The sequence below is a fragment of the Vulpes vulpes genome, chromosome 1 (assembly GCF_048418805.1).
Source record: "Vulpes vulpes isolate BD-2025 chromosome 1, VulVul3, whole genome shotgun sequence".
NCBI lineage: Eukaryota > Metazoa > Chordata > Mammalia > Carnivora > Canidae > Vulpes > Vulpes vulpes.
In genome coordinates, this window is record NC_132780.1 from 193916706 (window position 1) to 193938784 (window position 22079).

Genomic DNA, 22079 nt, shown 5'->3' on the forward strand with positions numbered 1-22079 from the left:
TTCACTCTAGATTGAGGAAGTACAGAAGTGTAGTTGGCTATTACTTTGGTTACCTGCAATAAATCAGGCTTTCTGTATCCTCTCCTCTATTGACCGGGCCATGTGACTGCCTTTGATGAATGGTATATTAGCAAGTTCTTGTGAACTAAGGCTTGTCCTCCTGAACATCTGTTCTTAAAAAGACATTCTCTCTTGGAAGTCACAGTATTCTGTTAGAAGTCTAGCTATCCACATGGAAGAAAATTCAAGACCTGATCAATAGCCCCAGCTGAATTCCCAGTTGGTGCCAGCACCCACTCTCCAGCCAGCCACAACGGAATCATCTTGGAAATAAATCCTCCAGGCCCAGTCGTGGTACTCCAGCAAGTATCAAGGAAAACAGAGATAAGCTGTTCCTTCTAAGACCTAACCAAACTACAGAATTGTGATAAAATGAATGTTAGTTGTTTTAAGTCACCAACTTTTGGGGATATTTGTTACACAGTAACAGGTAACTGAATCAGTAATCTGACTTTGGTGGAATTATGCTAAACATGGAGGATATGGAGAGGACAGTATTTCATATACAAAAATGCAGTACCTAACAAGCATACAGACTTCTTTATTTTTAACTCTGCTGTTAACTTTTTTGCTTCCTTAATAGCTCTTGACCATGCTCTGAGCAGGTGAGGTGCCCAGAAAATCTAAAATAGTTAATTGATTATGGATTATTTAATTATTAGAAGTATTCCTGCAACATTGAAGCAGCTGATAAAATGAACTGAAGCAAGGTCCTAAAATAAAAGTTGTAACTTAGTAAGTTGCTTTCTCTGAACTAACCTGATAAACCTCTAAGAATAGAGTATGGAATAATTTGCCACCTACATTATATAAGAATGAAACTGGGGTATTTCTTCAAAGAATGAAATATTACCTGGAACACAAAAACATGAAAATGGGTATTTAATGAGTCTTAATTCTTTAAGACATAAGCGATGCTTGTATTAATAAACCCCCTTCTTTTTGTGACTGATTAGCTATAACAAGAGCAACTAAACAATGATATTAAATACTACATATATGCATGTTTTAAATTTAGAGACAGCAGTGTCATTACAATTTTTTTTTTAAAGATTTTATTTACTCATGAGTGACACAGAGAGAGAGGCAGAGACAAAGGCAGAGGGAGAAGCAGGCCCCCCACAGGGAGCCCTATGTGGGGCTTGATCCCAGGGACTCCAGGATCATGCCCTGGGCCAAAGGCAGGCGCTCAACTGCTGGGCCACCCAGGAGTCCCTCATTACTATATTTAATTCCTTCCATAAAGCCCCACAGAATGATTTTCGTTCTTATGACCCAAAGTACTCAAATCACTAACACAAAATCCTTTTATTAGAAATAGTAAGTAACTCTTGTAAGAACCCTCATAATAAACCACTGGAAAAAGCACAGGTCAAAAGAGGAGTTGTAACTTGTCATCAAATATTTCAATATATTAATAATTAGGTTAGTGTAATTAAAATTTCTTGCCAGTATATGTTCTTTAACTGTTAGGCCATCATCAGTGTTTGTGGTAGGGCTAGAGAGCATGGTATTCTGGATTCTGTTCCTCATAATTTAAGCTCACTTCTGAGTACTCTAGCCTCTTTTCTCCTCATACTTTCCATTCCTTGCCCTCTCCTCTGAGTTGTGAAGTTTGTCAGAAAAGGAAATCATTCCAGATCCTTCACCTCTAGCCCCCAAACTACTTGGAAGTACGACAAATAATATATTTTAAATCATGACACTTATAAATACTAATTATGAAGTCTCATAAGCCACTGATGCTACTTAGAATGCTAAGAACTATATAGAATAAAAAGTATTAATTAAGAATCTACCATGAACACTGACTAAATCCATCCCTGATTAGCAGACTTTAATATAGACAAACATAGGTAAGGGTAAGGAGAGAGAAATTAAGGATACCAGAATACCATGGGGCAAGTTTCTATAACATAGAACACAATTTGAGGAATACATTATTATGATAAAGACACATATGTACCACCTTTTAGGCTTAGAGGCTTTAAAACTAATGAAAAAAATTTCCTGGGGCATCTGGATGGTTCAGTAGGTTGAGCATCCAACTCTTGGTTTTGGTTCAGGTCCTGATCTCAGGATCCTGAGATCAAGCCCTGCATCAGGCTCTGTGCTCAGCAGGGAGTCTGCTTCTCTCCCTCTGCTGCTCCTCTGGCTCTCTCTCTAAAGTAAATAAATCTTTAAAAAAAAGTTACTTTCCTTCATTAAATCTGAGTCGCATCATCTTTAAAATGAAGATACTGCCATTTACCTCAATAATTAAATAGGAACTATTATTACTTCACATATATTATGCCCTTACTGAATACGGAGTGTAGGGCAAATATCATGCCACATTAAAAATTTTTATTTAAATTCTAGTTAGGTAACATACAGTGCGATATTGGTTTCAGGAGAATTCACTGATTCTGTATTTACATATAACACCCAGTGCTCATCATAACAAGTGCCCTCCTTAATACCCATCATCCATTTAGCCAATCCCCCACCCACCTCCATCAACCCTGTTTGTTCTCTATCTTTAAAAGTCTCTTATGGTTTGTTTCCCTCTTTTTTGTCCCCCTTCCCATATATTCACCTGTTTTATTTCTTAAATTCCACATATGAGTAAAATCGTGGTATTTGTCTTTGTCCGACTTATTTCGCTTAGCATAATACATTCTATTCTAGCTCCATCCACATTATTGCAAATGGCAAGATTTCATTTATTTGATGGCTAAGTAATATTCCAGTGTGTGTGCGTGTGTACACACCACTTCTTTATCCATTCATCAGTCGATGGACATTTGTGTTCTCTCCATAGTTTGGCTATTATTGACAATGCTGCTATAAACATCAGGGTGCATGTACCCCCTTGAGTCAGTATTCTTGTATCCTTTAGGTAAATACCTAGTAGTGGGACTGCTGGATCATAACTTTTTGAGGAACCTCCATACTGCTCTCCAGAGTGACTACACCAGTTTGCATTCCCACCAACAGTGCAAGTGTGTTCCCCTTTCTCCGTATCTTTGCCAGCACCTGTTGTTTCCTGTGTTGTTGTTGATTTTAGCCATTCTGACAGGTGCGAGGTGTATCTCAACGTGGTTTTGATTTGTATTTCATGTGATAATGAGTGATATTGAGTATCTTTTCATTCTGCTAGTCATCTGGATGTCTTCTTTGGAAAAGTGTCTATTCATCTCTTCTGCCATTTCTTTTTTTTTTTTTTTTAAGATTTTATTTATTTATTCATGAGAAACACAGAGAGAGAGGCGCAGAGACACAGGCAGAGGGAGAAGCAGGCTCCATGCAAGGAGCCCGATGTGGGACTCGATCCCGGGTCCCCAGGATCACACCCCGGGCTGCAGGCGGCACCAAACCGCTGCGCCACCGGGGCTGCCCTCTTCTGCCATTTCTTAACTGGATTGTTTGTTAAGCTCTTTATACATTCTGGATACTAATGCTTTATTAGCCATGTCATTTGCAAATATCCTTCCCCATTCCATAGGCTATCTTATAGTTTTGTTGATTGTTTCCTTCACAGTACAGAAACTTTTTTTTTTCTGGATGAAGTCCCAATAGTTCATTTTTGCTTTGTTTCCCTAGCCTTCAGAGATGTGTCTAGTAAGAAGTTACTACAGTCAAGGTCAAAGAGGTGGCTGCCTGTGTTCTCTAGGATTTTGATGGTTTCCTGTCTCATATTTAGGTCTTTCATCCATTTTGAATTTATTATGGTGTATAAAGTGGTCCAGTTTCATTCTTCTGTATTTTGCCATCCAGTGTTCCTAATACCATTTGTTGAAGAAACCGTCTTTTTTCACTGGATTTTTTTTTTCCTTTATTAAAGATTAGTTGACCATATAGTTGTGGGTCTATTTCCAGGTTTTCTATTCTGTTCCATTGGTCTCTGTGTCTGTTTTTGTGCCAGTATCATACTGTCTTGATGACTATAGCTTTGTAATATAGCTTGAAGTGCAGAATTATGATGCCTTCAGTTTTGTTTTTCTTTTTCAGGATTGCTTTGGCTGTTCAATCTTCTATGATTCCATACAAATTTTAGGATTGTTTGCTCTAGCTCTGTGAAAAATGCTGGTGGTATCTTGATAAGGATTGCATTAAATGTGTAAACTGCTTTGGGTAGTATAGCCACATGTCACATTTAATCCTCTGTGAAGTTTCGTTTTTACAGCTGAAGAAACTCAAAAAGTGGAGTAAAGTAACTTGCTCAGGGTCATATGCATACAAATAGGCAGAGAAGAAGGATTTTTTCAAGTTCAAAATTCATGGTCTTAAGGCACACGATGGTTACAGTACCTGACCCAAATAGATGTTAAATAAATAAAGCTTTAAAACCTCCACTAAGCGATTGATATGCAAAAACCTACTGTGTGCAAGAAGCTAAGTAACATTCGATCAAGAGGCCTCTAAAAACCTTTAAACATTGCACAAAAAGTGCTTCTGAGCACACCTAAGTTAACATTAAAAGCTTAATAGAATCAGTAAAATGTCTTCAAAATAAAAACCTCAAAAAAAGGTATAATGCAAAAAGGTAAGGGTGGGAGGTGCTGCAATGGTGAAGAGTTAAGCAACCCCCTCTCCCCCCACCGCCAAATCAATGATAAAGCTAGACAAACATGTCAAGAATAATCGTATCAGGGTTCTGAAAATTGGTACTATTACGAGCAGGCAGAGTTACGAAGAATTGGTTTCCTCTCCTGCTTTGGTAACTTGAAGGAAAAGATTATATAAACTTAAACAACTGTCCCTCCTTTGTTATTTGTTTCCATATTTTTTATAGTGATAAAATACACATAAAATTTATCATTTTATGTTACAGAGTATACAATTTTAAGTGTATAGAATTCTGAAGCATTAATGTGAACAATTCACATGGTTGTGTAACCATCACTACCATCTATTGTGCCATGTTTAAATAATACACTTTACAATAATATAAGAGATTCTGAAGTTTTGACTTTTCCTTAAGAACATTTTAATGAGGGTACCTGGGTCGCTCTGTGGGTGAATGTCTGCCTTTGGCTCAGGTCATGATCCCTGGGTCCAGGGATCGAGTCCTGCATCAGGCTCCCCAAAGGGAGCCTGCTTCTCCTTCTGCCTCTCTCTCTCCCTCTCGAATAAATAAAACTAAACAAACAAACAAACAAACCACTTCAATGATATATCAGAGTTTGGGAGAAAAAATGCAGATCTGGTAATTTATGTCAGAATACCATCATTCACTGAAATTAGTACTGTCTCTTCTCTTTTTTTAAAGTGCAACAGAAAGTTAGAGGCAATTCAGTAATTAAATGATAGCAGCAGCTAATACTAAATAAATGAGATAAGAATTTTTTTTTTTTTTTTTAACAACAAGGGGCTTAAGCTCACAACCCTGGGATTAAGACATGAGCTGAAATCAAGAGTCAGATGTTGAACAACTGATCCACCCAGGGTTCCCAAATGAGATAGTATTTAAAGTTCATAACACACATCATAAAATTCTCATGTAACTCTAAAGACAACAGTTAACACTGTCATCTTTAGAATGGGTAACAGGTTCAGAGGGGTTAATTGTCCAAGGGCACTCAATAGGCTGGGCAAACTAGGATATGAATTCAAGTTCATAATTTAAGTGTTCTTGGACTATGTTAATAAACACTATCTCCCAAAGAACAAAAACTTAGTGAAAGTTCTAAAAAAATGGAAATCCATGCAAGTATTCAAGAGTTTTGCTTCTCTGCTACAATCTCTCCCTTGTCCCCTCTCCCCCACACATATAATAATACTCAAGTCTGTTTCCAGTTCTTTTCTACCATCACTGGGTAGGGAAAGATAGCCGCAGATGCTTAGACCAACTGAGAAAAAAGTCTAGCTTCCTTGAGAATGATACCTGAATATGATAAACATAGAGGTAAAACCCAACATGAAAATGACGTCTGTCGGTGGGGTACAGGTAAGGAGCCCTACACAGGGACTGATGGAGAAGGAGAAAAACAAAATGTAGTATCAGGGCAAGTGTAGGAATTAATAGTAGTAAATAATAGCAACTATAAATTAAAAGCACAAAACTTGCTTTTTGTCCGACATCTTAGTGAGGCTGCAGGGGTGGCTGTTGCTCTCTGAGCTTCGCTATGCCGCCCAAGGACAACGAGAAGAAGAAAGATGCTGGAAAGTCGGCCAAAAAGGACAAAGACCCGGTGAACAAATCTGGGGGCAAGGCCAAAAAGAAGAAGTGGTCCAAAGGCAAAGTTTGAGACAAACTCAATAATCTGGTGTTGTTTGACATAGTGACATATGACAAACTCTGTAAGGAAGTTCCCAACTATAAGCTTATAACTCCAGCTGTTGTCTCTGAGAGACTGAATATTCGAGGTTCTCTGGCCAGGCAGCCCTTTAGGAGCTCCTCAGTAAAGGACTTATTAAACTGGTTTCAAAGCACAGAGCTCAAGTAATTTACACCAGAAACACCAAGGGTGGAGATGCCCCAGCTGCTGGTGAAGATGTATGAACAAGATCCCACCAACTACATTTTGGGAAATAAAACTTTATTAAATGAAAAAAAACAAAAACAAACAAACAACCCCCCCCCCCCAAAACTTCTCTGCACATTCTGACACATAATACAGAATTTCTGGCAATACTGATAGCAAAAAACCGCCAAGATGTCTCTGAAACCATATGATACTGATAAGAAACTGCTCTTTCAATGAAGTCAGGTGAAACTAGGATAAATAGGACAAACACTAATCAGAAGCACAAGCCATCAAAAACTGCCGAAGGGAGTTCTGCAATAATTCAAACAACGTAACAAGGTGACTTGTTCAACAACCAAGAATTTAAGTTAGAAAGTTATAAAAATACAAGTTTTCTAGGATATTTCAATGAATCTATAACTGAAGCTGTTTTTCCTTTGCAGCTTGTTCAACCCTTTCAACCCCAGCCCATGCAGACTCCTCAGCAACTTCAGGTGTTTACGAAGAGTAAGTTAGGGATGCCTGAGTGGCTCAGTGGTTGAGCATCTGCCTTTGGCTCAGGTCGCCACCCTGGGGTCCTGGGATCGAGTCCCACATCGGGCTCCCTACATGAAACCTGCTTCTCCCTCTGCCTATGTCTCTGCCTCTCTCTCTGTCTCTCTCACGAATAAATAAAATCTTAAAAAAAAAAAAAAAGAGTATGTTAATGTGTATACTGAGGGACAACGCTGATTTATGGAAGTGCCTTACAATCTAAATTTAATATCCACTGGTGAGTTGCTTTTAGTTTGCCTAAGTAAGAATTTAGTCATAAGACTTCAACATTTTAATCTAACAGACTTTTTCTGAGGCCTTTATAAAAAAAGAACCCTTGAGGAAGCAGGGCAGGAAGGGATTTTGGGAAGCATTTCCTCTTCTACTGGCCACTGCAAGACCTTTGAGAGACGCAACTCCATTGGAGAACAGGAAATTACTTCAGGGGCCCTGAGCTAAGTTTAATCTTGGGAAGGCCCAGGGCTCTCAACAGATCTGAAAGCATTTTTAACGGAAATCTCTCTGAACCACACAGACTTTACATCTACCTGTACAGGACTACAGAGAAGATTCTATACACTCTGAAAGGCAACCACTCATCCCAGTTCTCTTTGGTTAAGCTATAGTTTAACTACAGTTTATAAACTTGTGCTCAACTTCCTAATATAATAAAATTATGCTGGGACGCCTGGGTAGGTCAGCAGTTGAGCGTCTGCCTTTGGCTCAGGGCGTGATCCCTGGGTCCTGGGATCAAGTCCCACACCAAACTCTCCATGGGGAGCCTGCTTCTCCCTCTGTGCCTCTCATGAATAAATAAATAAAATAAAATATAAAATAAAATAATGCTATAAAGAAAATAAGTCTCTAACCTTTGACTGGATTAAGAAATTTTCTCTATCTTAATTAGCAGAGAAGAGGGTGGTATGTCACTACATGCTTGGGAGTTTGGCCCAGGGTTAACAGCGAACAGACTATGAATGACCACTGACTCGAAACACAATGAAATGGGGCAAAAAAGATTAAAGAAACTGAGGAGAGAAAGCCCTATATACAATGGTCCCTTTATATGGAACCATCCTGCATATTCAAGACCAATTATTACTTATAATGAACTAAAGACAGTCAAACTAGTCAACTTTAATTCCAAGGAAACTGGACAAATAGACGACTGGTAGTGTGAATCTAACACTTCAATTTAAATAGCCTCGTATGGCTAATGGCTACTATATTAGATTTAGACAAAGGCATATCAAAAGTTCTAGAGAAGAGCAAATCAAAACACATATTTCTTCTAAACAATCCACTGAACAGTATTTATTACTAATGGCCTACTCCAACCTATAAATCCTTTCCTAATTTTATGAATGTTTTTACCAGATTTTATAATTAGAATCCTTCTTCTACAATACGTCCTTAGCTTTGACCTTCTTGAACTTTCTTCATATAGAAGCTCTGGGTGCCCTGTGTATTTGATACATATATTTTATAGACCTCAGAGTCTTTTAGGTTGGATTTTTAAAATCTATCCTGTCACAAATGGATCTGGATGTTTTAAGAGAACAGATTGTTCTTGCTCATTATAGATAAATGCCTGAAGTTAACATGCAGAGGTTTCTTTCCAAAATAGAAACTGAGGGAAAAAATTTTTAACATCAGAAGAAATTGTATAGTTATACATCTACTGCTTGAAATACTTAAATATATTTTAGACTTTGAAACACAGAATCACAAGATGCAAAAGTCAAAGTACTTTTCTCTTCTGTGTGCTTGGCATTATGGAGGTTCAGAGGCCTCATAATCAAGAATAACACCTTTTCTAAGTTAAATTTTAACCAAGAGCCAATACTCTACAGTATTCATCACATAGTACTCATAATCTTACACTGGTTTAGTCTCAGAAGTTGGCCCCCTCTCATACAAGAGCACCAGATCACAACAGCAAGGATAAACCACTGTATCAAAGATTATGTGGTTCTTTCTCTTATACTCAGTTTAAAAAAAAACAAAACAAAACAAAAAAAAACTGCATTGGGGATGCCTGAGTGGCACAGCAGTTGGGCGTCTGCCTTTGGCCCAGGGATTGATCCTGGAGTCCTAGGATAGAACCACATTGGGCTCCAAGGATCTTAGGATTGAGTCCCACATCGGGCTCCCTACATAGGAGCCTGCTTCTTTCTCTGCCTGTGTCTTTGCCTCTCTCTCTCTCTCTCATGAATAAATAAATAAAATCTTAAAAAAAAAAAAAAACTGCATTGGCCATTTAATATTAATCTTGAGCTATACCTGGATAGCCAAAGTGACTTAGTCTCTCAGTAATTTTCTCTTCAGTTTGGAAAAATAATCCTCTATAACCTATTAAATAAGGCAGCCCAATGTGGGGCTCAAATTCACAACCCTAACATCAAGAGTCATATACTCTACTAACCCAGCCAGGCACTCCAAGGCATCTAACTTTTTATGTGGGGAAATAAAAAAGATTTCTTTTTTCAAAGATGATGAGCAATGGGAATCTTATCTCTCTCTTTTTAAAAAGATTTTGAGAGACAGAGCACAAGTTGGGGGGGTGGGGGGAGTGGGACGAGCAGACTCCCTGCTGAGCATGGAGCCCAACTCAGAGCTTGATCCCAGAACCTCGAGATCATAACAGGAGCCGAAGTCAGATATTTAACCAAGTGAACCACCCAGGTGCCCCAGAAAAAATATTTTTCTACACAATTGGTAAAACATCTTGGCAGAGTAAAAGGAGAGGGATAATAAGAACCAATGTTGCTAGATTCTGATGGAGAAGAAATATAAAGCTGTGGCCTAAGTCAGGCTGAACCCCCATCCATACTGACTCTCATTCTTTTGAAGTGAATGAATATCCCTGGAAATGATTCTTAGTACAGGTGTATGGTCATTCTTATTAATTTCCTATTGCTGCTGTAATAAATGATCACAAACTTAGCTTAAAATACAAATTACTTAAAATTTTAGAGGTGCTCCAAAAGCTACAAAAACAGGGAAACACACAGCTTGCTCACTCCTGCTGTAAATATATTAGTAGTGTCTTAATGTTCTCAGTGGGGCACCTGGGTGGCTCAGCTGGTTGGGCTTCCTGACTCTTCATTTCAGCTCAGGTCAAGATCTTAGGGTGGTGAGATTTAAGCCCCATGTCTGGCTCCACACTCAACAGGGAGACGGCTTCTCTCTCTCTCTTTGCCTCTGCCCATCCTCCCACTCGTGCGCATGCTCTAAATAAATTTTTTTTTATTTTATTTATTCATGAGAGACACAGAGAGAGAGAGAGGCAGAGACACAGGCAGAGGGAGAAGCAGGCTCCATGCAGAGAACCCAAGGCGGTACTTGATCCTGTGGCTCCAGGACCACACCCCGGGCAGAAGGTGACGGGCTGAGCAACCCCCCACCCCTCCCAGCTGCCCACTACTTCAGTTTCACTTCAAGATAACAAATAATGTCAAGGCAAAATAATGTTATAAAAATTATTTTAAGTCTTATTATGATTCTCTGGTAAAAGATACTGATCTCACTTATTTTGGTCACTCAAATTATATACTCTATCATTCAATACCATCAACTAAAATGCTGGTTCTAAGTAGAACTGCCTCCATAGCTTTAAACAGCCATTGAAGAAAAAAAAGGGTTAATCATCTATTTTCAAGGACCCCTAATCCAACCCCAAGGTACACCCTTATCAGAGGTGCCATGTCTTCAGGGTTGTCTCCTTTCTCAACTTATCAAAATTAATTCTCGGGAAGATATCAAAATTCATATTTAAGACTGTCAAAACTGAGGCACCTGGATGGCTCAGCAGGTTAAGCATCTGCCTTTGGCTAACGTCAGGTTCCCGGGATTGAGCCCCAAATCAAGCTCCCTAATCAGTGGGGAGTCTACTTCTCCCTCTCCAACTGTCCCTCCCCCCACTCGCGCTTGCTTGCTCTAATAAAAAAAAACAAAACAAAAAAAACAACAAAACTGGGGCTCCCTGGGTGGCTCAGGGGTTTAGCACCACCTTCAGCCCAGGGCGTGATCCTGGAGTGCCAGGACTGAATCCTGCATCGGGCTCTGCATGGAGCCTCCTTCTCCCTCTGCCTGTGTCTCTGTCCCCCCACCCCTTGGTCTCTCATTAATAAATAAAATCTTTAAAAAAAAAAAAAAAACTTAAAGGGCAGCCCCGGTGGCTGGCGCAGCGGTTTAGCACCACCTGCAACCCAGGGCGTGATCCTGGAGGCCCTGGATCGAGTCCCACGTCGAGCTCCCTGCATGGAGCCTGCTTCTCCATCTGCCTGTGTCTCTGCCTCTCTCTGTCTCTATGAATAAATAAATAAAATCTTTAAAAAAAAAACTTAAAAAACAAATATTGTCAAAGCTAATGAGAATTTTATTCCTTACAAATCAAATGGCCTCTTTTCTCTAAACTTTGAAATATCAAGCATCAGCAAAAAAAGGAAAGAATTAGGAGAGATGATCAGAATGTTGCTAAAGCCACACCCTAGAAGCCACACCCAGAACACTATGCTACTGTGGTAAAGCAAAGAGTTCTTCCTTTCTTCACATGGCTGAAAATGTGACTAAATTTCCCAGCTTCCTTTGTGGGAAAGGGCAATGAGGCAGGAGTATGTTTTCCCCTTGGCTAGAAGATGGATGTGATGCTGGAGGCTGACAGTCAAGCCATGATACTGAGACCTCTCACATGAAAAAATAAACATTCTTCCTGAAGTTTCTTGTGAGCACAGCCCCAACCGTATCCTGATACCACCTTTCTTGAAAATTACATCAAATGTCACGTTTTACTACCATGTCAAAATTCCTAGATTCTAAATATTTCCTCAAGGAGGTAAAACTCTGGTTGAAAGCATTAAGTCACTTAACTAAGAAATCAGTAAAGCAGTACCGAGATTATACTATTGCTTTTCTTGGACACCATCATTTTTATCTGATGTTCAAAAAATTGCTGGCTCTGCTCACATGAAAGCAGCACAATATGGTAAAACATTGACATATCTAAAAACAGTTCAGTCTTTTTCTTTTCCTTTTCTTCTTTTTGGTAAGCAAGATTATGAACGTGAAGACAGGGAAAAAAAAATCTCTGTTACAAAGAATCAGCAAGACAGCTAGGAGTTAAACACTTTTAGATTTTTCCCCTTTAAAGGTACTAAGTAGCAACAGTAACAAAATAGAAGAATTTCTTTCTTGGGCGTCTGGGTTGCTCAGTTGGTTAAGTATCTGACTCTTCCTTTCAGCTCAGGTCATGATCCCAGGGTGGTGAGATGAGCCCCAGGTCAGGCTCTGCCCTACTTAAGATTCTCTCTCTCCCTGTCTTTCCCTTTGCACATGTCCCCCCCGCCCATCCCAGCTCGACTCATGCGCACACACTCTCGTGTAAAAAAAAAAAAATTATTTCTTAGATGGATATATACATATTTTTTTCCTGACTCCTGGCATACCTCCATGATTATTACATGGGGATACAGACAGGGATGGCACAAGGGGCAAAAAGATCTATCCTGGCTGAACACAGTCAATGCCTCCCTTCTTCCCAAAAAGCAAAGCTATACAGGTTGTTATGCTCTGAACTAGTATTAAAGTGCCTGCCCTCCAAAAGGCATTTTATTGTTGGTAAATATCACTAGTTTTCCTCTGTGCTCTCAGATTTGTCAGAATCTGCTGTTATGTTCTGGTTGGTTAGTTATTTCTATTTACTTAAAATTTGCCTTTTAAAATTCAATCAAGACTACCAACCACTATGGTTCCATTTATTTTTTTCATACCTCTCAGAGGCAGAGAACATGGTGCAACCAGAAATGAGCCTTGCTGTGTACCAGTAAAGTGCCCTTGCTGGGGTGCTTTTAAAATTACCATTTTCCAAATCCCACCACTAACCAATGAAATAAGAATCAAAATGATTTCAAAAGCTCCCCAGGAGAATATTCAGTATAGGCTCTGAAGATCAGAAAATGTAGATTCAAATCCCAGTTTTGTCTTTTATAATACCTATGACTTTGGGTAAGTTACTTAACCTTCCTAAACTTCACTTACTCATAATGTCCACTATGTGCTAAGTGCAGTGCCAGGTGCTGAATAAGGGTGATTAAGACAGTCCCTGTCCTCCTGTCCTCTAGGAGCTTATTAAGATACAGGAACTAAAGGAAGCCACAAACAACCAAATAAATTTAATCCTAATAGGGCACAGGAAAGAAATTCAGTCTAAATTCCAAGGATCAGCAAAATCTCAAAGATGATGGTAAAGGCTAAATCCTGCAGGACAAGTAACAGTAGCCAGACAAGGTTACTAAAGGAAGACAGTTTTATTTTTTTTAAGATTTTATTTTTTTAAGTAATCTCTACACCCAACATGGGGCTCAAACTCACAACCCCAAGATCAAGAGTCACATGCTCCACCAACCAAGCCAACCAGAGGCAGCCCAGGAAGACTGTTTTTAATGGCAGAGGAAATATATAGACACAAGAGGCCTGGATAAAAGATAATTCTGCTTATTCAGGAGATACAAATAGTTCAGTAGGCCTAGAACATAAAGTAAGAATGAAGGAGGGACAAGAGATGAGGATCAGATCAACAGGGACTCCAGCTTTTATACTGGCAAAACAGGAATATTATCTATTCTCTTTAGCTACCTCAGAGATCACATTTTTTATATATATATTTGCCATGAGCACTGCCTATATATATATGTGTGTGTGTGTATACATATAAGCTTCAGCACATATACTAAAATAGGAATGATACAGGATTAGCATGGCCCCTGTGCAAAGATGACATGCAAATTCAGGAAGTGTTCCATATATATATATATATATACACACACACATACATACCAGTCTCTTGAACAGAAGTACTCAAGTGATAAATCCCTTCTTCAGCGTCAACACTCACAGAAAAAAAAGCTTGCCTTTTTATAACATCACTAGCCAGCCGGTCAACAACACGTTTTCTTCAGATCATCTCATCAGAGCACAGAATTTAATAGCAAGCTCTTGCAGCTGTTCATCCCTCCTGACTGCATCTTACCCACTGCTGATTATTGAAGAGTCAACTCATGTCTCAAGAGTACCAACTTTGGGATTTCTTTCAAAAGGTGCAGATACATTAGGGTGCCCCCAAACTAGGCTGTCAACAACAAAGGTTTTAATGTCCTGTTTTAAATTAAATGAACCGCAGCTGTGAAGCAATTCTAAACCAAGACCAGACTACTTCAACTCTAACCCTGGCTCTGACACTAGTTAACTTACTTTGGGTGAGAGACAACCTTCTGTGCCTTGGTTCTGTAAAGTACTAAAGTGAACAATACAGAACAGTCCCTAGTAACCCAACATAGCAGGACGACTTTTTAACTGTCACTGCCTCCCTTTCCCCGTGGATTAGGTAAGAACAGAAACCTCAAAGCCAGTAACATGCCCTTCCTTCATGGAGATTCTGTAAGTCAGCTGTAGCTAGCAGCAAAGATGTGTATCAGACAACATCTCACAGCCAGCTGATAAAGCTACATAGATTTGCAGATGTTAAAAAAAAAAAAAAAGATTTACAGATGTTCTTTGGCACTCAAATACCTTGATTCTTTAAAAGATTATTTCGAAAAAATAAAAAGAAAATAAAATATTATTTGGGCCGTTTAATACATTCTTATAAATCCTGGAACCAAGTCTAAGAATTTATTTGTTTCCAATCTGGATATTAATAACTTCCAACTTAAAGAGGACTAAAAATAAAATAATAATAATAATAATAAAATAAATAAATAAAATGAGAGGACTCACCCAGAGTAAAGTCACCAATACAGGTTTAGAACAGAAAACACTGTTCAGATATAATTTTTACTGACCATCTTTCTTGTCAAAATGTTTATCAAATTTTGGGCACCTGGGTGGCTCAGTCAGTTAAGAGTCCACCCTCCTGGTTTCAGCTCAGATTGTGATTTCAGGGTCCTGGAATCAAACCCTGCATCGGGCTTTGGGCTCAGCATGCAGTCTGCTTCGGATTCTCTTCTCCCTTTGCCCTCCACATCCCCCCTGCACGGTGCACAGGCTCTCTCTGAAATATATAAAATCTTTTTAAAAAATTGTTTATTGGGGCGCCTGGATGGCTCAGTTGGTTAAGCAACTGCCTTCAGCTCTGGCCATGATCTCAGGGTCCTGATATTGAGCCCTGTGTTAGGTTCCCTGCTGGGTGGGGAGTCTGCTTCTCCCTCTTTCTCCCTCTGCCATTCCCCCTCCCCCTGCTTGTGTTCTCTCTCTCAAATCAATAAAATCTTTAAAAAGAAAGTTTATCAAACTTTAGTATTCAGTTTTATGTTTTAATAAGCCTCAGTTTTAAAAGGCTACTTCCATAACTGTGCGAGGAGTTGAATATTAGCTAATCTTATTTTGGTAATCATTTCACAGCATATATCACTACGCTATATACACCTTAAGACATCATATATAGGGGCGCCTGAGTGGTTCAATCAGTTGAGTTTCTGCCTTCAGCTGGGGTCATGATCCCAAAGTCCTGAGATAGAGTACTACATGTGGCTCCCTGCTCTGTGGGAAGCCTGCCTCTCCCTCCGTCTCCCTGCCCCACTCTCTCATGAATATAGAACTAAAATCTCAAAAAAAAAACAACAACAAAAAAACCCCAAAAACATTATGTATCAATCACATCTCAATAAAACTGGAAAAACTACTACTATAATCACAGGAAATATGCTACCTTAAAATATAAATTCTATTAATTATTTTTGGGCTTAGTATGAAATTTACCACCTTCCAAATGGCATCAGAACTTTCTACATGGAGTTATACAAAATACAAATTTAAAACAAAAAAGCTATTGGGTTAAATACTAAACAAGATGTCTTCTTTTATACTGTATCTGCCTCGATGAAAGTATACTTCCATTCCAGATCTAACAATTTTAGTAACTCAACTGCACAGTAACACAGAAAATGTAGTTAGTTGATCACTGCCTTTAAAATTAGAACATATCTGCATTTCGAAAGAAGTAACTTTTAAAAGCTTAGTATATACCAGTGAATACTAAAGAGACTTATGTCCATTAACTCATTTAGTCCTATGAGGTAGGTGCTACTGCTAGCATTTCTATTTTACAGAGGGAATGCTGTGCGAGCTTAGATTGTGTACTTTGCTTATAAATGATACATCTATTCATTGAACTCAGCTCAAAAAAGATCCTTAACTTCACTCCTGTTTGAAATAACTGTCTCTAGTTACAACAGATCTTAACTAATTTACAATCCCCAGAAAATTAAGGTTACATTATAGTATAAACTTCACAAACAGTGACTGAATTTCCCCTTTAAACTTTTCTCTAATATGCCAAAATGATTCTAGACCCTGAGCTCTCCTAAACCTTTCATCATATATGGTGCTCTCTGCGGTACCTACCCATTAGAACAATTTTCAAAAACATTAACCCTGTACCAATTATTTTCAAAAGCCCAGAGATACTAATCAAGTGATCCTAATAGTCTTAAACACTATCTTCAAACCAAAAGATAAATGGAGATTGGGAAACTTGCATTCTAAAGTGCCACTATCTAGATAAAATTACTCTGTGAATTAGAGTAATTTCAATCAGATCCTATAAAATTGAACATTTTTCTCAAGACCAGAATTAGATAGTAACTGTGAGATAGTTTAAGGGCCTAAACTCCACATGGCAATTCAATAGCAAAAGGCAGGCGATAGGAGGGAGAGCAGCAACAGCTTAGAAAAGTAGTAATAAGTAAAATTACAATATGACTTACGTATTCATCTTACTGGCCTATTTTACCTTAACACAAGATTGTAATTACTCTCAAAACTCATATGCTGCTTAAATAAGATATATTGTCTTACTATACGGTGTCCTGAATTTTAAATTAACACATTACATATTAAGAAAAACCCCAATGGCATTTCATATGCATTAGAAACTCAATTACACTTTTTTAGGATACCTGCATTTATGACTATAAACATCATTAATACAGAAAAAAACTGGTTTGTGTAATACAACCAATGTGGGTGCATTCTTTGCTAATTCCATAACTTACCACTTTTAAAAGGAATTATTCTTAAAAATGTAAAGCACACCATAAGCACTATTTTTAAAGTATCAGTACTTTATTCAGTAATAAAGTATCAGATGTATTTTTTAAATAATTAAATCACACTAGAGTGCATTTAATGCAATGCACTCAGCAAGATAAACACAAAGTTATTAAATGGAGGAAGTGTAGGCAGGAGATTTTGCTTCAGTTGTATGACAGGAAGTACTAGCTATGGAAGTTTAGAAACAGGAATACCAAGTTCTGTTTTAGCACAAGAAATAAAAGAAAACATGGTGGTGAATAAAAGGAAGTTCTTTTTAGTGAATTTTTTAGTGAGCATATATTTTAAAATCATTCCAAAAGTAAAAAAAAAAAGGGGGGGGGCTTACTTTTTCACAAAGCTTATGTGGTAAAGTACTTCCTTAAGTATACTGGAGCCTGGATTTTGCAATTTCACTATGACAGCATTGCTTACGGCTCACATTTTACTCATCCATAGGGACACCAGGGTGACGTGTAGCATTAAACTTTAGTTTCACATCTTGAAGTCCGATTATTAAAATTATTTTTGGCGATACATGACAAATTTTTTAAGTGCACAGATTTCACGATAGGGATATACTTAACACGAATGCACAGTTAAAAATGGTTAAGATGCTAAATCATAGGTTGTTTTTTAACCACACGCACAGAAAGTGCACAAGGCAATGAGCAATAGCACTCGGCTTAAATATTAATAATCACCTGTTATGTAAATCTCAGTTACTGCAAAGTAACACTTATTATACTTCATTTTTGGTAGTAAAACAATTTGTTGTTTTTTGACAGCTGGGTTCGTTTCCTATGATTTTTAAAGATACCTCCCTAGGTGAGAGAAAGTTCTTCAATCCCCAACTACAGTGAAAGTGAAGCTCTAGCCTCAATTAGCATCTTTCCAAATCATCTGAATTACTTATTGCCATCAAATACTAGTTATGAAATCCTAAGTGTGCGTCTCCTTCAGCTGATTTTCTCCATTCAGTCAAGTGAACACCTCGAAATTAAGAGAGCAAGATCCCTAAGTGAATAATAGGCTTTCCTGGAGCAGCTGCAGTTCTGCACGGTGAGGGAGACCACGACTCGCCACGCCTCGGCCCTCCGGCACCCACGGTGGCCCACAAGGCTAAGGTCACCCCGTGGTCCTCCGCGGGTTCGGCCCCACCGAATCCGTCAGCCTTTTGTCAACACCCATTAGATTTTTTTTTTTTTTTTTTTTTGCTCCGAAAAGCGTACGAAGCTGGGTTAGTTTGGCAGCTCGGGGAAGGGGGGCCTGCAGCGACCCACCAGCTCGGCTCTGGCCACCCCTGGGGGAAAAGTCTTCAGGGTTAAGAAAACTGGGAAAACTTGGTGCAAACCACCTTCCCCCCCCTCCCCGCCCCCACCCCCGTCTCAGGCACATCTAGCTCCCCCTCCCGAGGGAGCACCGTGTTCTCGAAAGATCTGCACCTTTCCAACTCAAATGTCATTCCCAGATCAGCTGCTCGGGGGGCAAGCGGCGCTCAACCCACGCCCTCTTCTTCGAGCACCTTCTCCAAGTAGCAACGCTGAGCTGAGCTCGCTCCGTGCAGCCCCCGTCCAGGTCCTACACCGGGGGGGGGGGGGGGGGGCGGCTGACCCGAGACCCCGCCCGCCCGCCCGCGGACGAGGCTGTGCCCGACCGAGTCGGCCCGGGGCTCCCGGCCCAGGTGGGGTGGAGGGGGAGGGGAGGGGAGGGGGTGGAGGGGTGGAGGGGGAGGGGAGGGGTCCTGAAGGGGAGAAGGCCGGCCTCACCTTGACCCTGATTTCGTAGGTGGTGAAGCGGCCCCGGCCGACCCCCACCGTCTGCGGGTTGCTCACATCGATCTCGAGGAAGTTGCTGGGCGGCCCGTAGGCATCGTTGAGGTTCTGCGGCTTGGTGATGAGCCGCCGGGTGTCCGCCACGGTCTCCGCCATTGCTCTCCTGCAGCCGCCGCCGCCGCCGCCGCGGACTCCCTCCGCCCCCGCCGCCGCCGCCGCCGCCGCCCGCCGCGGGGACCCCGGGCTCGCGCACAGCGGTCGCGAGGCGAACGAGCACGTAGGCCGGGCGTTCCCCCCGCGCGCGGAGCTCCTCCCTGCGTGTCTCCGGCTTCCGCCTCTCGAAGCCCGCGGGGGAGGAACAGCTGACTCGCCGGGACGCCGCGCCCTGGGCCCTGGAGCCCCAGCTGAGGCCGCGGAGGGGGACTGCGGGCGAGGCGGCGGTCACGGGACTTGTAGTCGCCCACGGGTCCCCGCCGGACTACAGCGCCCACAATGCATCGGGCGAGCGCGGAGGTGCGGCGGGACCTCGGGGTCCGGGGGTGGGCGCTTCCTTCCGGTCTTCCCGCGGCCGCCGCGGCCCGAGGCGGTGGGAGGGACCGCGGAACTGGCCTTCGCGGCCTCGGGGGCCGCGGGAAGGAAAGTTAAAAGCCGGGAATGGGGCGCGGGGGGCGGGGTTTGTCCGCAGTCGAAACAAACCTCCCGCCGTCTCCGTGCCAACCCAGCGTCCCACCGGGAACCGCCGGAAATGCCTTCTAGGTGGACCATTGACAGATACCTCCCAGGGCCTTGACATCTCGTGGCCGTTTGCCCCTATGCCTGTCTGGGTATGAGTAGGAGGAGATACGTAGGAGAGTGCAGTACGGACAACAGGCCTTGCCGCTTGTCGGCACTGAGGTCAAGCCATCGGGACACGGTGGGCTCTTGAAAACCTCGTGGTTAGGGGACCCCCGGGTGGCTCCGCGGGAGAGCGTCTGCCTTCGGCCCCGGCTGTGACCCCGGAGACCCAGGATCGAGTCCCAGGGGATCGAGACCCAGGATCGAGTCCCAGGGGATCCAGACCCAGGATCGAGTCCCAGGGGATCCAGACCCAGGATCGAGTCCCAGGGGATCCAGACCCAGGATCGAGTCCCAGGGGATCCAGACCCAGGATCGAGTCCCAGGGGATCCAGACCCAGGATCGAGTCCCAGGGGATGGAGACCCAGGGGATGGAGATCCAGGATCGAGTCCCAGGGGATCCAGACCCAGGATCGAGTCCCACGTCGGGCTCCCTGCATGGAACCTGCTTCTCCCTCTGCCTGTGTGTGTCTCTGCCTCTCTTTCTCTGTGTCTCACATGAATAAATAAATGAAATCGTTGAAAAAAATCTCGTGGGGGATCCCTGGGTGGCGCAGCAGTTTAGCGCCTGCCTTTGGCCCAGGGCGCGGTCCTGGAGACCCGGAATCGAATCCCACGTCGGGCTCCCGGTGCATGGAGCCTGCTTCTCCCTCTGCCTGTGTCTTTCTTTGCCTCTCTCTGTGTGTGTGTGTGACTATCATAAATAAATAAAAATTTAAAAAAAAAATCTCGTGGTTAGGGGGCCGAAACCTGCCTTGGACGACCTGTGTTTAGGTAACCTGCAACTTTCTTCCCTCATTTCCCACAAGTCGGGCTCCCTGCGTGGAGCCTGCTTCTCCCTCGGCCTGTGTCTCTGCCTCTCTTTCTGTGTGTCTCTCATGAATAAATAAAATCTTTAAAAAAAAATAGTAAACGTATTCTACAGCTTTTGAAATGAAAAGGTGAAGAGTTGCCCAGATCGTTAACCATCCATAGGAACACTAAGAATACTTGGAATAAAGAAATCACTTAAATCCGATATAGACTCTTTTCTAGTAAAACTCAACATTCATTGACTCAAGTATTTATTGAAGGTCTAGTAAGGTGTTTTTCAACTGCAGATGCTAGAGCGCTAAGGGTAAATAAGACATGGAAGTTCTTTAAAGCCATCAGGTCTGCTATGTAGACTATTTTGGGGAGATGTAATAAGTCAATAAATGACATACCTGCCAATATGATTGGTACTATGAGGAGAATAAAACTGGGATAATGTGATAGAGAATGAAACATTCTAAGTGAAGCTCATTTAGACAAAGTGGTCATAGGAGCCCTCTCTATCTCTTCTTTCAAAGAGTAAGGGTAATTGTTAGAAGAAGTGCTCAGACAGGACTCCCTGCAGAGCCTGCCTCTTGTTGCCAGAGACCAAATGGGAACTTGGCTGCTGTGAGCTCAAGAATGGAGTATAGACTGTAGGGGACGAAAAAAGTTTTCTCCTGCCTGTCAAGATCTTCCAGCTGTTTGGAGAATCAAATCGATACAAGACAGATTAACGGGAGAAAAAACCCCCAAAGTTTAGTTCCATGCTCATGGAGACCCAATAATGAAATTGAGATCCAAAGAAATGACCAAGGCAGGCAATTTTTAGACTTTTTAAAAAAAATTATTTATTAATGAGAGATAGAGAGAGAGAGAGGCAAAGACACAGGTAGAGGGAGAAGCGGGCTCCATGCTGGGAGCCCCACGTGGGACTCCATCCCGGGCCTCCAGGATCAGTCCCTGGGCGGAAGGCGGCTCTAAACCGCTGAGCCACCGGGGCTACCCAATTTTTAGATTTTTTAGACAATGAGACGATAAATCTGTGAGGAATTGATATGACATAGAAAACAGAAGGTTGGGAGATTTAATTAGTAAGGAATTCTGAGCAGAATTTGGGCTGGGATAATTAGTAAAAATTAACAAGGTTTTTTTCTACGACTTTCTAGACTTTCTGATGATAAGGGTTTTTTTTTTTTTAACTTCTTAGTACAGAAATGATACCTTCCATGTGGGAGATTTATTTCTTGCTTTCGAGAGGGAGAGAGGAGAGTCTGAGTGTGTTTGCACAGACTGTTTTCCAAGTAACTTTTATCTAAAATATTATGCCAAGGTGGCACATTTTGGGACAGCCTGCCTTTGGCCCCTGTGAGATGATACTTTGAATTAGAATATATGAGAGCTGAGAGACCAAGAACCACTGTATTGTGCTGTCATCTATGACACTTGAACAAAGTAATCATGGGATAGTCTCATAGGAAGCTTCTGTCTCATTCCTTGGAGGCCACACAGCAGCTTTGGGCAGCAGCAACAATTACCTGC

The 22079-nt window shown here is 41.4% G+C and overlaps 1 protein-coding gene, 1 non-coding gene and 1 pseudogene across 2 annotated transcripts in view; 2 read left to right on the forward strand and 1 right to left on the reverse strand.

Moving 5' to 3' along the window:
- Positions 1–19357, reverse strand: part of SNX3 (sorting nexin 3) — a 41177-nt gene extending 21820 nt beyond the window's left edge. Inside the window, exon 1 of the mRNA XM_072738340.1 lies at positions 18905–19357. Within this exon, the coding sequence (XP_072594441.1) occupies positions 18905–19066 (162 nt within the window). The 5' untranslated portion in view covers positions 19067–19357. The remainder of the gene's footprint in view (positions 1–18904) is intronic.
- On the forward strand, positions 3256–6558 carry LOC112925152 (small ribosomal subunit protein eS25 pseudogene; annotated as a pseudogene).
- Positions 13748–13855, forward strand: LOC112925215 (U6 spliceosomal RNA). The gene has a single exon (XR_003236041.2). It is a non-coding gene; the product is annotated as a U6 spliceosomal RNA (small nuclear RNA).
- Positions 19358–22079: the final 2722 nt, after the last annotated feature.